Source organism: Sorex araneus, chromosome X (assembly GCF_027595985.1).
Source record: "Sorex araneus isolate mSorAra2 chromosome X, mSorAra2.pri, whole genome shotgun sequence".
In the NCBI taxonomy this organism is placed as follows: Eukaryota; Metazoa; Chordata; class Mammalia; order Eulipotyphla; family Soricidae; genus Sorex; species Sorex araneus.
In genome coordinates this window covers 61463541-61484631 of record NC_073313.1, presented here as the reverse complement: position 1 = coordinate 61484631, position 21091 = coordinate 61463541, and the positions used below count along the sequence as shown (strand labels likewise).

The following is a 21091-nucleotide window of genomic DNA, read 5'->3' as shown; positions in this document are numbered from 1 at the left end:
CATAACGGACTGTGCCCAGAGGCTACATTTTCCCCCAGGTTCGTGCTTAAGCTCGACACCCAAAGATGCCGAGGTACCACGTGGTGCTGGGGCCGGAACCCGGGCCTCAGGGCATGCACATGGCGCCCGGGGCTGTCTGCTGAGCCCTTCCGCTGCCTCTTCAGCTGTTCCCTGTAGGCACTCCAGACTACCTTCTTGGGTCTCTCTGCCCCAACACCTGAAACATTATCTTACTTGGAGCCTGTGCCCATCCAGAGAGCAAATGACCAAGTCCACACCTATCACTAGGAAGTGCCTGGCACCCAGTAATACTGTTAAACAGGTGATTAAAAGGTCATTTACTTGTGGGTCCTTGTAAGTGGCTCAGCAATTCTTTAACCGCAAGTTCTATGATGGGGTCAAAGTAATAGTACAATGAGGAGGGCTTTGCCTGGCACAAGGCCGACCTGGGTTTGATCACCGGCATCTCAGAGGGTCCCCTTGAGCACCACTAGGAGTGATTTCTGAGTGCAGAGCCTGGAGGAACCCCTGAGCATCGCCAGGTGTGACCAAAAAGCAAAAATAAAATAAAATAAAGACTTGTATGATGTACAGAGTTAAACTTTCTCCACCCAAACGTTACTGGCCCAGGGAGAGGTAGACAGGCCTAACTAACTGAAATCTCAGGTCACTGTCACCGTCACTGTCATCCCGTTGCTCACTGATTTGCTTAAGCGGGCACCAGTAACGTCTCCATTGTGAGACTTGTTACTGTTTTTCACACATTGAATACGCCACGGGGAGCTTGCCAGGCTCTGCCATGCGGGCAGGATATTCTCGGTAACTTGCCGGGCTCTCTGAGAGGGACGGAGGAATCAGACCCAGGTCGGCCGCATGCAAGGCAAACGCCCTACCTGTTGTGCTATCGCTCCAGCCCACAAAAGCTAAGAAGGAAAATCGGGCAGTTGAGTGACTGTGGTCTTTAAAAACATTGTATGCCAGTGCTCCTTTGGGTCTTGGGCACACAGGCTGATGCGTGCTGAGGGAGATTAGATGGGACAGTGACCAAGGTTAATAAGCTCACACAGAAGTAAAAAGTAACAGGGGTGTCTGTTTACACTAGCCAAGGGCTGGGCTTGGGGTCTTATTTATGTTTTGCAATGAACAATTTCATTAAAACCATCATGACAGGGGCAGAAAAGACAGCACAGGGGTCAGAGCCATCCCCAGGAGCACATGGCGCCACTCTGGACAGTGCCAGGTGGAGCCCACCAGGTGGAGCCCAGGAGCACCGAAACACTGCCGGTACAGCCCTGTTGGTCAGTGGCACTGCAGGGTCTGAGCGGCACCATGTCCTCAGGCTTATCTCTGAACTGTGGCCCTCTGGATCCTGGAGCACTGCTTAGTACTCTCGTCCTGGAAAAAAATGCCACAGCTAATAAAATGCATTAATGTTCCTAGGAATCAAGAAAGGCTCACCACATTGTGTAGGCCTATGTACATGATCATGAAAATAGCCTAAGCTGTCACTTTTCACTTTACACACAACACACACACACACACAGGCTTCTGAGAGACTTTTAGTTTTAGGCATAGGTTCATTTGACTTAATTTTAGTATTTGGTGTGAGACAGAGATCCAACTTCCTTCTTTTGCATGTGGATAGACAGTTGTCTCAGTAATATTTGGTTAAAAAAACAATTCTTCCCCCACTCTGAATGGTTTAGTGCCTTTTCATAAGTCAACTAACCACAGATGTAACGAGTTTATTTCTAAGCTCTTGATTCTAGTCTCTGGAGTCCGATGTTTAATCGTTATGTAGTCACACACTATCCTGATTCTCAACCATTTGTAGTAAGTTGTGGAACTGGAAAGTATTCGAGTCTTCGCTCTTCTTGATACTGGGAGTTTCTGTATGAATCTTAGGATCATTCTGTCATTTCTACAATGATTCTTGGTAGAATTTAAATAGGAATTGCATTAAGCTTGCTCATCAAGTGGAGTAGGTATTCATTTCCAGTGTTCGGTTGACTCTTTTTTTTTTGCTTTTTGGGTCACACCCAGCGATGCACAGGGATTACTCCTGGCTCTGTACTCAGGAATTACTCCTGGCAGTGCTCAGGGAACTGTATGGGATGCTGGGAATCGAACCCAGGTCGGCTGCGTGCAAGGCAAACACCCTACCCGCTGTGCTATTGCTCCAGCCTCTCGGTTGACTCTTACACCAGAGGCCAGCTACAGTCAAGGTGGCCAACTACAATGACTGATGTTTTCTGACTCACCTTGAGCCAAGTACTAAAGCCAGGTAAGTCTCGCCTGATGACAGTCAGTGACAGTGGCAGGGCTCACGGAGGGAGCCTTTGCCTTTCTCAATCCAGAATATACAGACATCTTAAGGACCCATAAAAAAGACAATCAACCCAGCTGAAAAGTGCAAAGGATAAAAATGATTTACCAGAGGAGCAAAATGCAAATAGCCAATGGATACAGATGGTGCCTAACTCACTGTGCTTTGACTTATGAGTTTGACTTTACGATGGTGGAAAGGCGATCCGCATTCAGTAGCAACTGTACTCCCAATTGTGAATTGTGAGCCTCGCCCAGGCTAGCAATATGCAGTGAGGCTGGGCGACAGCAGCAAGCCGCAGTCCCAGGCAGCCATGCGAGGGTGAGGGCAAATAATCAATACTCCACCATCGTCAATAAATTACACAAGATTATTTGACACTTGGTTTCAAAGCAGGCTTTGTCTTCAGGGGGCTGTGTTCAGCTGCAGTCTAATTAGGAACAGGAGTACATTGAAAGTGGGCTAGGCTAAGCTCTGATGCTCGGTCTGTTACATGTATTAAGTGCATTTCGGGGGGGACACACCCAGGGCTTACTCTTGGCTCTGTGCTCAGGGATAACTCCTGGCAGGGTCTGAGGAACTGGGGATTGAACCTGGATCAGCTGTGTGAAAGGCCGGTGCCTACTCCACTATACTCTAGTACCTTAAGGACATTTTTTTGACTTAGGATATTTTTAACCGATGATGGGCTTATTTGAATGTAACCCCATTATTTGTTAAGAAAGCTGTGTGAAACGGTGCTCCGCTGTCATCAGGTATGTGTATAGTAAGCAACATTACTAATTTGCTATCACTGTATCACTATATCACTATCATCCTGTTGCTCATCGATTTGCTCGAGCGGGCACCAGTAACATCTCCATTGTGAGACTTCTGTTACTGTTTTTGGCATACTGAATATGCCATGGGTAGCTAATTTGCTATCAGGTTTGGTAAAACCTGGTTCTAGTATAAGGTTGGGAAATATGCTTTCTTCTAAGAACATTGCTAAAGGTATACAGTGATGGGCTCATTTTGGAAACAATGTGGGAGACGCTGCTGAAATACAAAGCACACCTCTCGGCCTGGCAGCTCCATTTTGTAGCTGTGCACAAAGGACATGGACAATAATGGTCCCCAAGGGCCAGAGAGATAGTGCAGCAGGTTAAGGAGCTTGCAGCATGCAGTGGACCCAGGTTCGATCTCCAACACTACATACGGTTCCCTGAGCACTGTCAGGAGTAATCCCTGAGCACAGATCTTGGAGTAAGCCCTAAGCATAGCAGGGTGTGGCCACAGAATGAAACAAATAATGTTCACCGACACCCTATTCATAACTGCAAAATAAGCTCGTGGCTTCCTGTCTGGAAATGGCATCATTATCCAGGGCCAAAGCCATGTCACTGTGATGTCAGTGTCACGAGTTATGGACTTCTTCCCAAACACAAATATCCGGACAGGTACACTGACACACAGATACATCAATAACACACTAGGTTACCCTCTTCCCCAAAAGAGCTAGCCAAGCCCTCATGGCTAGCACCAGTGAATGCGGCCTTATTTGGAAAAAGTTAAGGATCTTGAGATGAGAGCGGTATGGCTGACCTGGGTGAGACCTACATGGGTCAAGGTGTTCCTCAGTAGTGGCAGATGAGAAGCCACACAGGCCAACTGAGGCCAGAAGCGGATGTTGCAGGGACACAGCTGTGTAAAGGAATGCTGCCTTCTCCCTGGGAGTCTCTGGGAAAGGGGTACGGGCCTGCTTGCACCTTGGGCTGGGGACCCAGGACAACTGACTACCAGAGGTTGAAGCCACGTCAGGCAGTGCTGTGTTCTGGCAGCAGCCTCGCAACACATTGCAAGAGACATGTTCCATCAGGCCACCAATACAGATGCAGTGACAAATTCCAGTCCAGGCATAATTCGTGTAGGACCCAATTCAGATGCCACCCCTGCTTTGGAAAACACATCACCTAAGCCATGTGTGGGAAGGCTCAGGCGCTGAAATCAGGCCCAGCCAGTTCCTCCTGGCACGGGATAGGGGCGCTGTAGGACGCGGAGGGATCAAGGGAAAACTTGACTTTATAAGCACTTGGGCACTTGACAAGAAGAACTGCTTACCTTTTATTTAAAAAAAAATATAGAATAGAAACTGACACTACCGCTGGGCACTGGGGAGATTGCAGGCAGATACCATTTTAAGGAAAGGCCATGTAGAGAAAGAATACAGGGTGAAGATGCTTGTCCTGCACACAGTGAATCCTGATTGGATCCCCAGCAGCACACGGGCCCCTGAACTCTTCCGACGAGGCCTTGGCAGCAGTGGTGGCCTGGGGAGTGGCCAGCATCACGGGGCCTGAGCACAACGACACCCGTGTGCCTTCACATCCAACCGCTGGCCCCAGAGTCTCCTCCAAGATGCTTGGGGAAGCCCTCCTCCGAATACCCAAAACAAAAATAGACAAGACAATACTTTAAGGGAGATATTAAGAGACTGGGGCATGCAGAAGCCAGCCAGAAGTACCATCACTGGAGCCAGAGAAAAGGCTGTATTAGCAATTAGATATTGTTCTGTATTCTCCACAAAAGAAGAAAAGGGTTATAAATATTCAGATTTCCATGGGAATAATGGGATTGATGAAAACCATGTTTCAGCGGCCCAAGTGCAATGCAGATCGCTTTCCTGGTGTGCATCTTCTTCCGAGGTCCAACACGGTCCTGCTGCTGGCTTTAGAGGGGTGTATTTCATTTGCTACTCACGCCTCACGGAGGAGGGGCCCTTCACGTCATTCTTCGGCTTGACATCAGCACTGGAGTCCGCAGATGCTAAAAATTCAAAAAGAAAACAGTTCTTTAAAGAAACTGCCACTGTGTCTTCGGTTTCCAATACTATCTGAAGTTTGGGGGGTGCAACTTCACACCCCTCTATGTGTATAAGCCCCCAAATTTCTGTGCCCTTCCTGCTATCAGATTCGGAATCAAATGAAGTTTTTTCTAAACTTAGCTATCTGCATGAAAGCAGCATTCTTGCAACAACTTTATCGCTTTCACTTCATGAAGGAATGACTGATTTGAAGCACCCACATATTCACTGAGTTAAACCCTTCCACAAACAATTTACTCCCACCAAAACTGAAAAATGAAATAGTCTCCAATGCCTAGGCGGTTCAAAGATCAGCTGCGAGGCGCCAGAAGTATAATCTCACCATGAAAGTCTGCAGTGTGCAACGTGTCTAAGAGGGCAGATTAGTTTCTAAGCATAGCTGATTCGGGGAGGAATTCTCTCACCCATACAGGTAGCACACAGGCTGCTCTGCATCCTGTCAGTCAAGGGTACTTTCCCCTAACTAAGCTCCACCCCAGTCCCTGCACAGAGATGAGTAGCTGTGATCAGTCACACAGAACTGAACAGGCTTGTGGTAAACGTTCTCACGAACGCAGCTACCTTCAGAAGGATGCTTATGTGCACAACGCTGCTTGCCCTTAACCGCAACAGTTATCATTCCCCCTGGGGGCGTGGACCCATTATTAATTCTCAAGTAAACCATTAGGCACATATACTGATATTGAAGAAATTAAGTAACTCGATGGCTGATTATAAAAGCCAAGTTTCTTGCTTCTGGACAAGAGGGGAAGGTAGGAATTACCCATGTGGTTAACTGAGTAGAGTTGAAGATCCTTGTAAGAGTCATAGACACAGATGGTTGCAAACATGCTTACAGATCCATGTACATACAGGGGCTACTATACAGATATAGATACAGACACACACTCTCGTTCTGTCACCTAAGACGGTCCAGAAGAAATAACGTCCCAGTAACAATGAGCATTCCTAGTATCTGGATCAATCTAAATATCATTCTCCAATAAAAGGAAGTTTCTTGGAGGAAAAAAAACTGATTCCACAATGGGCAGGAAATATCTGAGATGAGCTTGCAGCATCTCATGGTGCATTGAAGCTCTTTAAAACAGACCCCACACATTGGCAGGGACCCATGGGAGCACGGGCCAACCGAAAAGTGCACAGTGGCTAACACTGGGGCCACTTAGACAGTACGTGGTACTTGATTCTCACCCAAAGTACCAAATGGACACAAGATCATATTGATTAAAAGTAAACAAACAAACATCAAAGAAAGTATAAATCGCTTGTACAGAAGAATTCAAGTTAACTTATGGAGGCATTTCTTCCTCGAGGAGGTGAAGTGTATCTCCCTACTCCATCAGCACTGGCCATGCATAATGACTTCCTTCCAAAGGTTACAGCAATCTGACAAGAGGCCACTATGAAAGGTATATGAAGAACTCATAGTACTCAACAACAACAAAAATCAAGCTCACAAAGAAATAAGCAGTAGAGACAAACAGACAATCCTTCAAAGAAGACATATGTCCAACAGGCACATAAAAATACTCCCCAGCCTCACTTACTATCCAGGAGATAAAAATCAAAATGACAATGACCAATCACCACTGATTGTGATAAATACACCATTGTGATAGATCACCATTGATTGTGATAGATACACCAGTGACAACAGTGTATCTATCACAAGACCAGAAACAATGGTGTTTGGGGCAAAAGAGACCTCCCTCATACATGTTGGCAGAGGGGTAAACCTGTTCAGCTCCTATAGAAAACATCCCGAGGTTTCTCAAAATACTAATAAATATCATTACTCTATGGTCCAAGTCTGTCTTCCCTAGACCTCTAACATAACATAAAGCTCTAATTCCAAAGAATGGGAGTACTCCCATGTTCATTACTCACTGCAACAGCCAAGACCTGAAAACAACCCAAGTGTTCAGTGACAGATGAGTGACTAAAGAACAGATGCTATCTTTTCACAGTGGAATACTACTCAGCTATGAGAAAAGACTGAGCTGTGTCTTGCTACGACACAGGTGGGTCTAGGGGGAGACAAGTCAGAAGGGAAAAGAAGAACCTCGGGTGATCTCACTCACAGGTGAGATAAAAAGAAACCAAAGAAAGGAACAGACAAAGTCCATCCAAAGCTAACTCTTGGAATCTGATTCTCCCAGAACCTCCCCTGACAGAGAGGGAAGGATTGGGGACACAATGGAGAGGGGGCTGCCCAGGGAACCTGGAGACGTACTAGCACTTTGGTAGTGGCCATCATGTGACAAACTCTTTTTATAAGTATGTTCTATTGACGTACCACAGCTTACATGATGCTCTTACAGTTCAGAACATGGTACCTTGATTCGAGTTCCCCCAACCGTTACTCCATGGTCCTTTCTCTCCTCCCCCTCCTCTGAAAAACTACTTTTAAAGAGAAGTGGAAAAGTATACCCTGACATATATACATTGTAGAAAACAACATTATGTCAGAGAAAGAGATAAAAATATGAAAGAGGAGCAAAAGCTGATGAAGAAGACATCAGCCAGGTCATCAAGGGCCACATCAGTGGGGCTGAGTCAGGCTGGCAGTCTGCACCCCTGATATGATGTGATGAGAAGTAGCACACATAATTAGAGTTATGAAGAAAAATCCGACAACCTCAATTAAAAAGCATACTACAGAATCCCAGACCGGTACTCCTCACAATTGTTAATGGCCATCAGAAACAGAGGAAGTGTGACGTTAGCACAGCCAAGAAGATACTTAGAAAATTAATTATGAAAAGTCATAGAGCACACTGCATTGATGCTGAAACAGGAAAAGAAATTTGGATAAAACCTAAAAATACACCAAGAAATCCCATTACAGTAAGAACTGCAGTTAATCACAATGCGTTAATACTGGTTCATTACTGCTAATGTAGAATTAGGGAAACTGGATGTGCGGCATACGAAAACTATATTCATTTTTTATCATATAAACAACATCTATGACTTCTAAGAAATAGGGTTTTTGCAATATATTTCCTATACTAAAAATTGAAAGCAACCATTAAATATATACATACGATATATATGGCATATAGACTAACCACTCACAAAAAAGTAATATCAACAAGTAAATATCAATCTGAAGAAAGTCCCCAAATAGAAAAAAAAGAGAAACAATTTAAGTAAAAAAGACAAATTTTAACTCAGGATGGTTTGATTCTATGTTTAAAATGACTCTAAGGGAGGCTGGAGCGATAGCACAGCGGGTTGGGCATTTGCCTTGCACGTGGCCGACCCGGGTTCGATTCCCAGCATCCGATATGGTGCCCTGAGCACTGCCAGGGGTAATTCTTTTTTTAAATTTATTTACTTACTTTATTATTATTCTTTTTTTAATTATTTATTTTATTGAATCACAATGTGTAAAGTTACAAAGTAATCAGGCTTATGTCTCAGTTATACAATGCTTGAACACCTGTCCCTTCACCAGTGCCCATATTTTACCACCAAAAACCTCAGTATACCTCCCACCCCCCACCTCCCCACCCCCGCCTGCGTAGCTGATAAATTTCACTTCATTTTCCCTTTACCTTGATTACATTCCATATTTCAACACAAAACTCACTACTGTTGTTGGAGTTTACCCCCCAAAAACAGCCCTACTAACAAGGAAGCATTTGATAATTAGTTTTCCATTGCTGAGAATGACGAGATACGAAGTCGTTTGAAGATATGAAGGTGGTTTAGGATTTCTGAATTTTAGTATTTTAGTAATTAAGTCCAGGGAGATTTATGTTAGAAATTGCATCATTTCCCTTCCTGGGGCAGCATGGGGCAATGGCTTAGTTCACAGTCTAGAGACATGGCTGCAAGCAGTTGCTGGGACCAAAAGTAGTCTAGCTGGCCTCCAGATTGTGGTCGATCAGCAGCAGAGCGGCCGCACAAAAGTGTGGCCAATCGGGTCGAATTTTGGCGGAGCGTGAGCTAGTATCACCAACTAGGGGTAATTATTGAGTGTAGAGATTTCTTTGATGTACAAGGAGTGACCCTTGTACATCACCGGGTGTGACCCAAAAAGCAAATAAATAGCTAAAATGACTCTGAGGGGGTCAGAGAGAGCTCACTGGGGTGAGTGCAGGCACACAGACGGGATGCACTGATGGGTCCCAGCACAGACAGTCACCCCTGAGCACAGGATTCCCGATCACAGAGCTTCCGAGCACCACAGAGTATAGCCCCCAAATAAAACAAAGAAACGAGGAAAGGGGCTGGAGATGTGGCCCAGTAATGGAGTACTAGCCTTGCCCGTAGGAGGCCCAGTTTGATACCTAGCACCACCAAAAATTAAGCATAAAAACAGTTAACATCCTATTACAATTAATGCGCTAAACAGACATCTAAATAATAGACTCTGCTATTGACTGAATTAAAGCCTAAAACAATTGGGGCTGGAGCGATAGCACAGTGGGTAGAGCGTTTGCCTTGCACGCGGTCGAACCGGATTCGATTCCCAGCATCCCATAGGGTCCCCTGAGCCCCGTCAGGAGTAATTTCTGAGTGCAGAGCCAGGAGTAACCCCTGTGCATCTCCAGCTGTGACCCAAAAAGTAAAAAAAAAAAAAAACTAAAACAAAATGACAAAGAAAAAGGTAGACTATAACAACAGTATATGTGAGGCAAATGCTAACAGAAAAGACCATTACTCAAATACAAGATAAACATTAAGATCAAATTTAAGACCCTCAAACTCAAAGTAGAAAAAATGTACCACATTTTATGTTAATAAAGCATAATCCACCAAGAAAACAAAGCTCATAGCCCTTGTGGGCCAGAGAGATGGGACAGCAGGAAAGGCACATGCCTTGCACATGGCTCACCTGTGCTTGATCCCCAGCAGTGCATGTAGGCCCCCAACCCCTGACAGGAGTGATCCCTGAGTACAAATGCAGGACTGGGCCCTGAATACCAGGTTCGGCCCAAACCAATCCCAATTTTTCTTTAATAAAACTCCACAGCACTTGGGCTGGAGCGATAGCACAACGGGTAGGGCGTTTGCCTTGCACGTGGCAGACCCAGGTTCAACTCCCAGCATCACATATGGTCCCCTGAGCACCACCAGGAGTAATTCCTGAGTGCAGAGCCATGAGTAACCCCTGTGCATTGCTGGGTGTGACCCAAAAAGAAAAAAAAAACCTCACAGTACTTAATTTACCTAGTTTCTAAAATTCTAAAACAGACTTTTTCCTCCTACTGTGATGGAATAGCAGCTACCACAAACTAGTGCTACCATCCTAAACTGTATCATTGTATCACTGCCATCCCCTTGATCATCAATTTGCTCGAGCGGGCGCCAATAACGTCTCCATTCATCCTAGCCCTGAGATTTTAGCAGCCTCTCTTTACTCGTTCTTCCCAGCAGTGCCACATTGGAGGCTCTTTCAGGGTCAGGGGAATGAGACCCATCATTGTTATTGGTTTTGGCATATCGAATACACCACAGGGAGCTTGCCAGGCTCTGCCCTGTGAGCAGGATGCTCTCAGTACCTTGCCTGGCACTCTGAGAAGGAGAACTAGGCTATAAGAGGTCTCACGGCTGCATTTGCTTCTGGGAGTGCTGTTTTATTTAAAATAAACTTTTTTAAAGGAAGTCTAACAAAACTTGATGTCAAGCATGGAACCTGGGACGGAAGTGAAGCCCCATACATTATTGCTAAGTGAAAGAATAAGCTGACATGGAGAGGTCTACCAAATAGACTGGAAACATAAACATAGCCATAGAATGAGGCAGAGAGAGAGAGGTGGGTAGAGAGAGAAGGAAAGTAACTGCAATAGAGCTACAGAGGCAGGCTGGTATGGGTGGTGGTAGTGGGAAGGAAGCTGGAGTCATTGGTGGTGGGAAATGTGCACTGGTGGCGGGATGGGTGTTGGATCGTGAACAGCTCTTGGGAGTTACAGAGTTACAGAGAGCTAAATTTAGGTGGGGGGTTGGGTGGGAGGGGGTATATTGGGGTTCTTGGTCATGGAACATGTGCACTGGTGAAGGGATGGGGGTTTAATCAGTGTATGACTGTGACTTAAACCTGAAAGCTTTGTAATTTTTTTTCACGGTGATTCAATAAAATAAAAACTTAAAAAAAGAGAGGGGCAGACATAGAAGGACTGTACTCATTTGTGGAGTATAGAATAACATCACATGAGGCTGACACCCAAGGACAGTAGATACAAGGGCCAGGAGGACTGCCTCATAGCTGGAAGCCTGCTTCATGAATCGAGAGGATAAGACAGATGGCATAGAGAAGGGATCACTAAGAAAATGATGGCTGGATAAGCAGGCGGGATGGGAGATTCATGCTGAAAGCAGATAATGGACCAAACATGATGACCTCTCAGTGTCTGTGTTGCAAGCCATAATGCCCAAAAGTAGAGAGAGAGTATGCGGAATATTGTCTGCCATGGAGGCAGGAGGAGTGTGGGAAAGGGTGGGTATACCGGGGATACTGGTGGTGGGGAATGTGCACTGGTGGAGGGATGGGTGTTTGATCATTGTATGACTGTAACCCAAACATGAAAGCTTGTAACTATCTCATGGTGATTCAATAAAATTTAAATAAATTAATTAATTAAATAAAAATATAAATAAATAAATAAATGAAAACAGACCAAATGTTTCAATTCCCTTTCAATACTGTATTATAAGTATTGAAAAGGAATAAAGGGAGTAAGGTTAATTAACAACCAATGGAGTTAATTTTCTTTTAAAATTGTGCTTATTGGGGCCAGAGTGATAGTACAGCAGATAGGTCACTTGCCTTGCATGTGACCAACCTTGGTTTGATCCCTGGCATCCCATGACACCCACCAGTACTGCCAGAAGTGATCCCTGAGTGCATGAGTGCAGGGCCAGGAGTAATACCTGAGCACTGCTGGGTGTGGCCCCCAAATGAAAAACAATTTTCCCTATTGAAAATTTTGTCTGGCTGATACAGTAATATGACTCGACAATTAATGGTGAGAAGATACAAGTGAGAAGCAGGTCTTCCCATTTCTGTGTTTCCACCGGCCCGTTTCCATTCCCACATGAACCCTCCCTTCTCTGTGAACTTACGGAATTTTAAAATTCTTACATGAACAATTTTGACTTTCATCTGACATTAACCATAAATTTTAAAAATACTTCAATGTACTTTTGCTTATTTGCAGGAGGCATGTTTTCCTGGTGGTCTAGTCTGGAGTCTGAAAGTGAAAAGAGGTTTACGTGTCTGTATTTACTAAAGACTACCTCTTACAGTCTAGCCCACTGATGTGCCTAAAGCAGCACATGTGTTTGCCTTTAACATACTTGCTTGTATTCTCTGACATACATTCTCTGTCCCTCTTGGAGAGCCCGGCAAGCTACCGAAGAGTATCCCACCAGCATGGAAGAGCCTGGCAAGCTCCCCGTGGCGTGTTTGATATGCCAAATACAGTAACAATAACAGGTCTCATTCCCCTGACCCTGAAACAACCTCCAATCGTTGGGAAAAACGAGTAAGGAGAGGCTGCTATAATCTCAGGGCTGGGACGAATGGAGATGTTACTGGTGCCTGCTTGAGCAAATCGATGAATAACGGGATAACAGTGATACAGTGATACCAAGTATTTATTGAAGATGAACAGTTCAGTAGAATATGGCATTTCAATCTAAGGAAATGTTCTGTAGTTATTTTAAACAATTGGGTATTCTCACTATACTGAAAAATATAGGGGTTTACCTCAATTTGATAATGAATAGCTACAAAAAATACAGCCAACATCAAACAGTGTTGAGAAACACAAATTCTCACTACAATCAGGAACTCAGCATGGATATTCTCTCTCACCTCTACTTTCAATATCATAATAAAAATTCTGGCCAAGTCAATAAGAAAAAAGAGAAAAGATCACAGGAAGTAAGAAATAAAACTATTTTTGTTCATACAAGACATTATTGTGATATAGATAATCCAAAATAATCCATAATACAAAATTAAAATCCCTCCGGGAAAAAGTGACTATGGTAAGGCTGCAGGTTACTGCAGGTTACAAAGTGAATTTGCAAAAGTAAACAGCTTCTGTATCACCAGCAATGAACAAGTGGAACCTGAATGTAATACCCAGTACCATTTACAGTACTACCATCAAAAAGGAAACATCCTTCCTTCGTGATAACCTCTCAGTATCTGTATTGCAAACCATAATGCCCAAAAGGAGACAGAGAGACGAGGGGGTGGAAGAGAAGGGGGAGGAGGAGGAGATAGAGGAGGACAGTGAGGACCAGGACAACGAGGAAGGAGGGAGAAAGTGGGGATGACCAGTAGAGGGAGAAGGAGGAGGAGGAAAAACAGGGACAGGAAGCTAGAAAAGGAGGGGGGAGGAGAAGTAGAAGAAGGAGGAGAAGAGGAGGAGGAGGAGAACGACAACAACAAGAAAGGAAAAGAAGCAGAAGCAGAATTGAAGAAGCAGAACAAGTAGAAGCAAAAGAAGCATAGCACAAGAAGTAGATGAATAAGCAGAAACAAAAGCAGGAGAAGCAGAAGATGCAGAAGAAGCAGACGCAGAAGCAGAAGACACAGTAGAAGAAGGAGAAGCAGAAGAAGCAGAAGCAGAAGATCAGAAGTAGAAGCAGCAGCAGAACAAGCAGACAGAGCAGAAGCAGAGGAAGCAGAAAATGCAGATGCAGAATATGCAGAAGCAGAAGAAGCAGAAAAACAGAAGCAGAGGAAACAAAGAAGCAGAAGCAGCAGACTTATCAGAAGAAATTGCAGCAGCAGCAGTGGAGGAAGAGGAAGGAGGAAGAAGAGGAGGAGAATGAGGAGGAGGAGGAGGAGGAGGAGAAGAAGAAGGAGAAGGAGGAGGAAGCACAAGATTTAGAAGCAGAAGAAGCAGAAGTGGCAGTAGCAGAAGTAGTAGAAGCACAAGAATCAGTAGCAGACGCAGCAGAAGCAGAATAACTACAAGCAGAAGAACCAGATGCAAAGGCAGCTGAAGAATCAGAAGCAGAAGAAGCAGAAGCAGAAGTAGAATAAAGAAGTAGCAAAAACAGCGAAGCAGAAGCAGCAGAAGTAGCAAGAGAAAAAGAAGTAGAAGAAGCAGAAGCAGAAGCAAACGAAGCAGAAGCAGAAACAGAAGCAGAAGCAGAAGCAAAAGAAGCCGAAGCATAAACAGAAGCAGAAGCAGCAGAAGCAGAGCAGAAGTAGAAGAACCAAAAGAAGCAGAAGAATCAGAAGAAACAAAAGCAGAAGAATCAGAGGAAGAGGAAGCAGAAGAAGAAGAAGAAGAAGAAGAAGAAGAAGAAGAAGAAGAAGAAGAAGAAGAAGAAGAAGAAGAAGAAGAAGAAGAAGAAGAAGAAGAAGAAGAAGAAGAAGAAGAAAAAGCAGAAGAAGCAGAAGAAGTAGAAGAAGCAGAGGAAGCAAAAGAATCAGAGGAAGCAGAAGCAGAAGAAGCAGAAGAAGTAGAAGAAGCAGAAGCAGAAACAGAAGAAGCAGAAGCAGAAGCAGCAGAAGCAGAAGCAGAAGAAGCAGAAGAAGCAGAAGTAGAAGAAGCAGAAGAAGCAGAAGCAGAAACAGAAGAAGCAGAAGCAGAAGCAGAAGAAGCAGAAGCAGAAGCAGAAGCAGAAGAAGCAGCAGAAGAAGCAGCAGAAGAAGCAGAAGCAGAGGAAGCAGCAGAAGAAGCAGCAGAAGAAGCAGAAGCAGAAGCAGCAGCAGCAGCAGCAGCAGCAGCAGCAGCAGAAGAAGAAGAAGAAGAAGAAGAAGAAGAAGAAGAAGAAGAAGAAGAAGAAGAAGAAGAAGAAGAAGAGGAGGAGGAGGAGGAGGAGGAGGAGGAGGAGGAGGAGGAGGAGGAGGAGAATCAGAAGAAGCAGAAGCAGAAGAAGCAGAAGCAGAAACAGAAGAAGCAGAAGCAGCAGAAGAAGCAGAAGAAGCAGAAGCAGAAGCAGCAGAAGCAGCAGAAGCAGACGAGAAACAGAAGAAGCAGAAGAAGCAGAAGAAGCAGCAGAAGAAGCTGCAGAAGAAGAAGAAGAAGAAGAAGAAGAAGAAGAAGAAGAAGAAGAAGAAGAAGAAGAAGAAGAAGAAGAAGAAGAAGCAGCAGAAGAAGCAGAAGCAGAAAAAGAAGCAGAAGAAGCAGAAGCAGAAACAGAAGAAGCAGAAGCAGAAGAAGCAGAAGAAGAAGCAGAAAAAGCAGAAGAAGAAGCAGAAGAAGCAGCAAAAGCAGCAGCAGAAGCAGCAGCAGAAGAAGCAGCAGAAGAAGCAGAAGCAGAAGAAGCAGCAGAAGAAGCAGCAGAAGAAGCAGAATCAGAAGAAGCAGACGAAGAAGCAGCAGAAGAAGCAGAAGCAGAAGAAGCAGAAGAAGAAACAGAAAAAGCAGAAGAAGCAGCAAAAGCAGCAGCAGAAGAAGCAGCAGAAGAAGCAGCAGAAGAAGCAGAAGCAGAAGAAGAAGAAGCAGAAGCAGAAGAAGAAGAAGAAGAAGAAGAAGAAGAAGAAGAAGAAGAAGAAGCAGAAACAGAAGAAGCAGAAGAAGCAGCAGCAGCAGCAGAAGAAGAAGAAGAAGAAGAAGAAGAAGAAGAAGAAGAAGAAGAAGAAGAAGAAGAAGAAGAAGAAGAAGAAGAAGAAGAAGAAGAAGAAGAAGAAGAAGAAGAAGAAGAAGAAGAAGAAGAAGAAGAAGAAGAAGAAGAAGAAGAAGAAGAAGAAGAAGAAGAAGCGGAAGCAGCAGAAGAAGCAGCGGAAGCAGAAGAAGAAGAAGCAGAAAAAGAAGCAGAAGAAGAAGCAGAAGAAGAAGAAGCAGAAGCAGAAGAAGAAGAAGAAGAAGAAGAAGAAGAAGAAGAAGAAGAAGAAGAAGAAGAAGAAGAAGAAGAAGAAGAAGAAGAAGAAGAAAGAGGAGGAGGTAGAAGTAGAGGAAGGATCAGAAAAAGGAAGAAGAAAAAGAAGGAGGAAGAGGGAAAAGAACAAGAAGGAGCAGAAGAAGGAGACAAAGGAGGAGAAGATGATGAAGAAGACAAAGGAGAAAATGTAGATACATATATGAGAAGTAGAAGTACAGTTAGTAGAAGAAAAAGAAGTCAAAGAATACAAAGAAAAATAAGGAGAAGAGGAAGAGGAGGAGGAAGAAAATGAAGTAGAAGAGGAGGAGGAGGTGGAAGAAGAGATAATGAAGAAAAGGAGAAGACAAATAAGGAGAATTTGATGACGAGAAAGACAAGAGAAAATTGGAGAAGACGAACAAGAGGAAGACAATGACAACGATTAGGAAGAAGAGGAAGAAGCAGAAGCAGAAGAAGACGAAGAAGGAGGAGGAGGAGGAGGAGGAGGAGGAGGAGACAAGGAAGACGAGGAGGAGAAGATCAGAAGAAGTATATGAGAAGGGGGAGAAGAAGAGAATAGGAAGAAGTAAAAGGAGATAGAGACGACGAAGAAGAAGTAGAAGATAAAGTAGAAGGTGCAGAAGGAAAAGCCAAAGAACATAAAGAAAATGAACGTGTAGTAGACGAAGAAAAGAAAGGAAGTAATGAGGAGGTGGACGAGAAGGAAGTGAAGAATCAGAGAAATAAGAAGAATGAGGAGATGAAGGAGAAGGAGGAAGAAGAGAAGGAGGAGGAGGAGGAGGAGAGGAGGAGGGGAAGAAGCAGAAGAAGAAGCAGAAGAAGAAGCAGGAGAAGAAGAAGAAGAAGAAGAAGAAGAAGAAGAAGAAGAAGAAGAAGAAGAAGAAGAAGAAGAAGAAGAAGAAGAAGAAGAAGAAGAAGAAGAAGAAGAAGAAGAAGAAGAAGAAGAAGAAGAAAAGAAGGAGGAGGAGGAAGAAGAAGAAAAAGAAGAAAGAGGAGGAGGTAGAAGTAGAAGAAGGATCAGAAGAAGGAAGAAGAAAAAGAAGGAGGAAGAGGGAAAAGAACAAGAAGGAGCAGAAGAAGGAGACAAAGGAGAAGGAGAAGATTATGAAGAAGACAAAGGAGAAAATGTAGATACATATATGAGAAGTAGAAGTACAGTTAGTAGAAGAAAAAGAAGGAAAAGAATACAAAGAAAAATAAGGAGAAGAGGAAGAGGAGGAGGAAGAAAATGAAGTAGAAGAGGAGGAGGAGGTGGAAGAAGAGATAATGAAGAAAAGGAGAAGACAAATAAGGAGAATTTGATGAAGAGAAAGACAAGAGAAAATTGGAGAAGACGAACAAGAGGAAGACGAAGAAGAAGACGAAGAAGACGAAGACGAAGAAGAAGAAGGAGGAGGAGGAGGAGGAGGAGGAGGAGGAGGAGGAGGAGGAGGAGCAGCAGCAGCAGCAGCAGCAGCAGCAGCGCAGCAGTGGCAGTAGAAGCAGAAGAGGCAGAAAAAGCATCAGAAGCAGAAGCAGAACCAGCAGAAACAAAAGCAGCAACAGCAGAAGCTGCAGCTGCAGCAGCAGAAGAAGCACAAGCAGAAACAGAAACGGAAATAGAAGCATGCCTGTCTTACAGACAGGCTGAGGATGAGAGATACTGGGAGGGAAACTGGGGACATTGGTTGTGGGAAATGTGCACTGATAAAGGGACAGGTGTCGGAACAATGTATGACTGAAACCCAATCATAAACAGCTTTGTAACTCTATATCTCACAGTGATTCAATTAAAAAATAAATAAAATTTAAAAAATAAAACAAGACCTTGAAAAACAGGAAGCATCTTGTACAATGTAACAAAGTATGTACTATATCTATATGAAAAAAAGTTTAAAACTAATGAAAGAAATCAAAGAATTAAAGAAATAATCTCATACTTGAGGTTCCTGGAGAGAGGAAAATCCAATATTGCCAAGTAGTCAGGGCTTCCAATTTCATCTACAAACCCAATGCAATCCCAATCAAAATGTCAGCAAGTTATCTTGTACATAATGACAATCTGATACTAATGTTTCCGTGGAGACTCAAAAGACCCAAAATAGCCAACACAATATTGAAGAAATGAAGGAAAGTTGGAGACCTGACACTACCCAACTTTTAGACTTAGTGTAATGTTACAATTATCAAGAGAGTATGGTATTGGCAAAAAAGAGACAGATCAATGGAATATAATAGAGAGTCTAGAAACAGACCCACATAAGTACAGTCAACTGATCTTTGACAATAAAGCAAAGGCAATACAATAGAGAAAGAGTCTTTTCAACAAATGGTGTTGGACAACCTCACACCCATGTGTGAGAAAGAATCTTGACATAGATCTTCCATGCTTCAGAAATGTTAACCCAGAATAGAGACTAAAATGTGAAACAAAAAAATGATAAAACTTCTAAAAAATATAGGAAAAAAGCAAAATAACATGGGTTTGGTGACGGCTTGCTAGCCGTAACACCAAACGCCAACAGTCCAAGAAAGAATTAATAAGCAGGACTTCATTCCAATGAGAATTTTGGGAGGCCGAGTGATGGCTCAGTGGTGGAGTGCTGCTTGTAAGTGTGACTCCAGTGAGGCCTGGAGCTGGGTCCCTAGAACCTCCATGCTTGCCTGAATGTGATCCTGCGAGATCCCTGGAAACACAACAAAGGGTGTAATCTCTGATGCAGTCCTCAGGCATGCAATCCCCCAGCAAGCACCACAACCAGGTCTGGGAGCATCACAGTCAAGGTGTGAATGCCACAATCAAGTGTGTGTGACCCCCCAATCAAGTATGTGTAACCCCCTGCCCCTGTAATTGAAGAAACAACATCAGCAGCAAAGGGAGGAGGGAATCTTATTTAATTAAGACATTCTGCTCTCAAATGGCCAAAAGACACATAAAATGCTCTGCATCACTAATCATCAGGCAGATGCAAGTCAAAACAATCATGAGATACTATCTCACACCACAGAGACTGGCACACATCAAACAACAACAACAACAACAAGAACAACCAGTGCTTGCATGGATGTGGGGAGAAGGGGACTCTCATTCACTGCTGGGGCAAATGCCAACTGGTCCAGTCTTTCTGGAAAACAATATGCGTATTTCTCAAAAATCTAGGAATTGAGCTTCCATTTGACCCAACAACTCCACATCTTGGAATATGCCCCTAAAGCCCAGAAACAAAACATAGAAAAGACATTTGATTTGCACCCCTATGTTCCTTGCAGCACTACGCACAATAGCCAAGATCTGGAAACAACCCAAGTGTCCAAGAACTGATGACTGGATAAAGAAACTACAGCACATACATACAACGGATCACTCGGCCACAAGAAAAGATCAAGTCATGCAGTTTGCTGCTACAGGGAGGGACCTGGAGAGTATAGAGAGACCAACACAGATGATCTCTCTCATATGCGGGGCATAAGGAAACATAATGAGGAATAATGAAGTACAAAGACAATATTAACAAAGAACATGAGAACCGGTAGTCAGTAGGACACGTGTCACTGAGAGGACTGGGAGATAGGAAGGGGGCCCGGTATGGTAAAAGGAAGCATTCAAATGGCAGAAGGAGATGGTGCTGAAAGGTAGTAAAATGTTATGTGTGAAGCCCTGTCAGAAATGGTGCTGTAAACCACAGTGTAAAACACATACACATCAATAATATATAATATTACGGTACCATAAACCGCAGTGCAAAACACAGCTTAGATAGATGGATAGGGCGTCTCTCATAGAAGCGGTGGGAGGGAGGCCAGTGGGAGTGGGGACCAATTGATGGAGGAAAGTGGACACTGGGGAAGGGATCAGTGTTGAAACACTGTATACCTGAAGCCCAATCATGAAGAACTTTGTAACTTCACAGTAACTAAATAAGTTTTTTTTTAAAAATCCACAAAACCTGGAAATGATCACTCTGGATAAGAACTGCGTGCTGAAAACGTGTAAAGGAACAAACATGATAACCTCTCAGTATCTGTATTGCAAACCATAATGCCCCAAAGAGGAAAGAGACAGCGGAATAGAAACAGAGAGGGAGACAGAGACAGAGAGACAGAGAGAAAGGAAAGTGCCTGCCTTAGAGACAGGCTGAGGGGGTGAGTGGAGGGCAGGAGGAAAATTGGGGACATCGGTGGTGGGAAATGGACACTGGTAAAGGGACGGGTGTTGGAACACTGTATGACTGAAACCCAACTATGAACAGCTTTTTAACTCTGTATCTTATGATAATTCAATTAAAAACATATATCACTGTATCACTGTAATCCTGTTGCTCATCGGTTTGCTCGAGTGGGCACCAGTAACGTCTCCATTGTGAGACTTGTTGACTTGTTGTTACTGTTTTTGGCATATCGAATATGCCAAGGGGAGCTTGCCAGGCTCTGCTGTGCGGACAGGATACTCTCAGTAGCTTGCCAGGCTCTCCGAGAGGGACGGAGGAATCAAACCCGGGTCGGCCGTGTGCAAGGCAAACGTCCTACTTGCTGTGCTATTGCTCCAGTACAAAAACATATATTAAAAATAATTAATATAAAAAGCAGAAAACAATCTGTGCTGGTGGAGAAGATGTGGCAAAAGGAGCTGGAATGTTGGGAATGTTGGCTGGCTCAACCCCTATGGAAAATAGTATGGAGAGTCCTATTATAAGAGTAAGAATAGAGCTGTCATACCAGGCAGCAAATTCACTCCTGGGTATATACCCTCAGGGCACAAAAACACCCATTCACCAGGACATCTGCAAACCAGTATTTAGTGCAGCGCTCAGCTGAGAGCTAAAATATGGACTCGACTTAGGTGGCCAAGAGCAGCTGAGTGCATTATGTAAGTGTGGTAGATATAGGCACAACGGAGTCCTATGCAGTCGCAAGGAAGCATGGAATCAAGCTATTAGCTGAAACCTGAGTGAAACTCAACTATGGACGACCATGGAAATCATGGTGCCTTCATATTTGAAGACTTTAAAAATAAAAAAAGAAATGTTGACTGAGAACTTCCCACATTTACAGAGAGACTTAGGTATCCTAGTCCGTGAAGTTTAGAGTTCCCTAAATTTTCACCCAAATGAGGGTCTTCA

General features: G+C 43.9%; 1 protein-coding gene across 2 annotated transcripts in view; it reads right to left on the bottom strand.

Moving 5' to 3' along the window:
- The window catches only part of CD99L2 (CD99 molecule like 2), a 120919-nt gene that overhangs the window by 29369 nt on the left and 70459 nt on the right, over nt 1–21091 (bottom strand). For both annotated transcript variants that reach the window (XM_055123490.1, XM_055123491.1), the window contains exon 2: nt 5066–5131. In XM_055123490.1, the coding sequence (XP_054979465.1) occupies nt 5066–5131 (66 nt within the window). The remainder of the gene's footprint in view (nt 1–5065; nt 5132–21091) is intronic.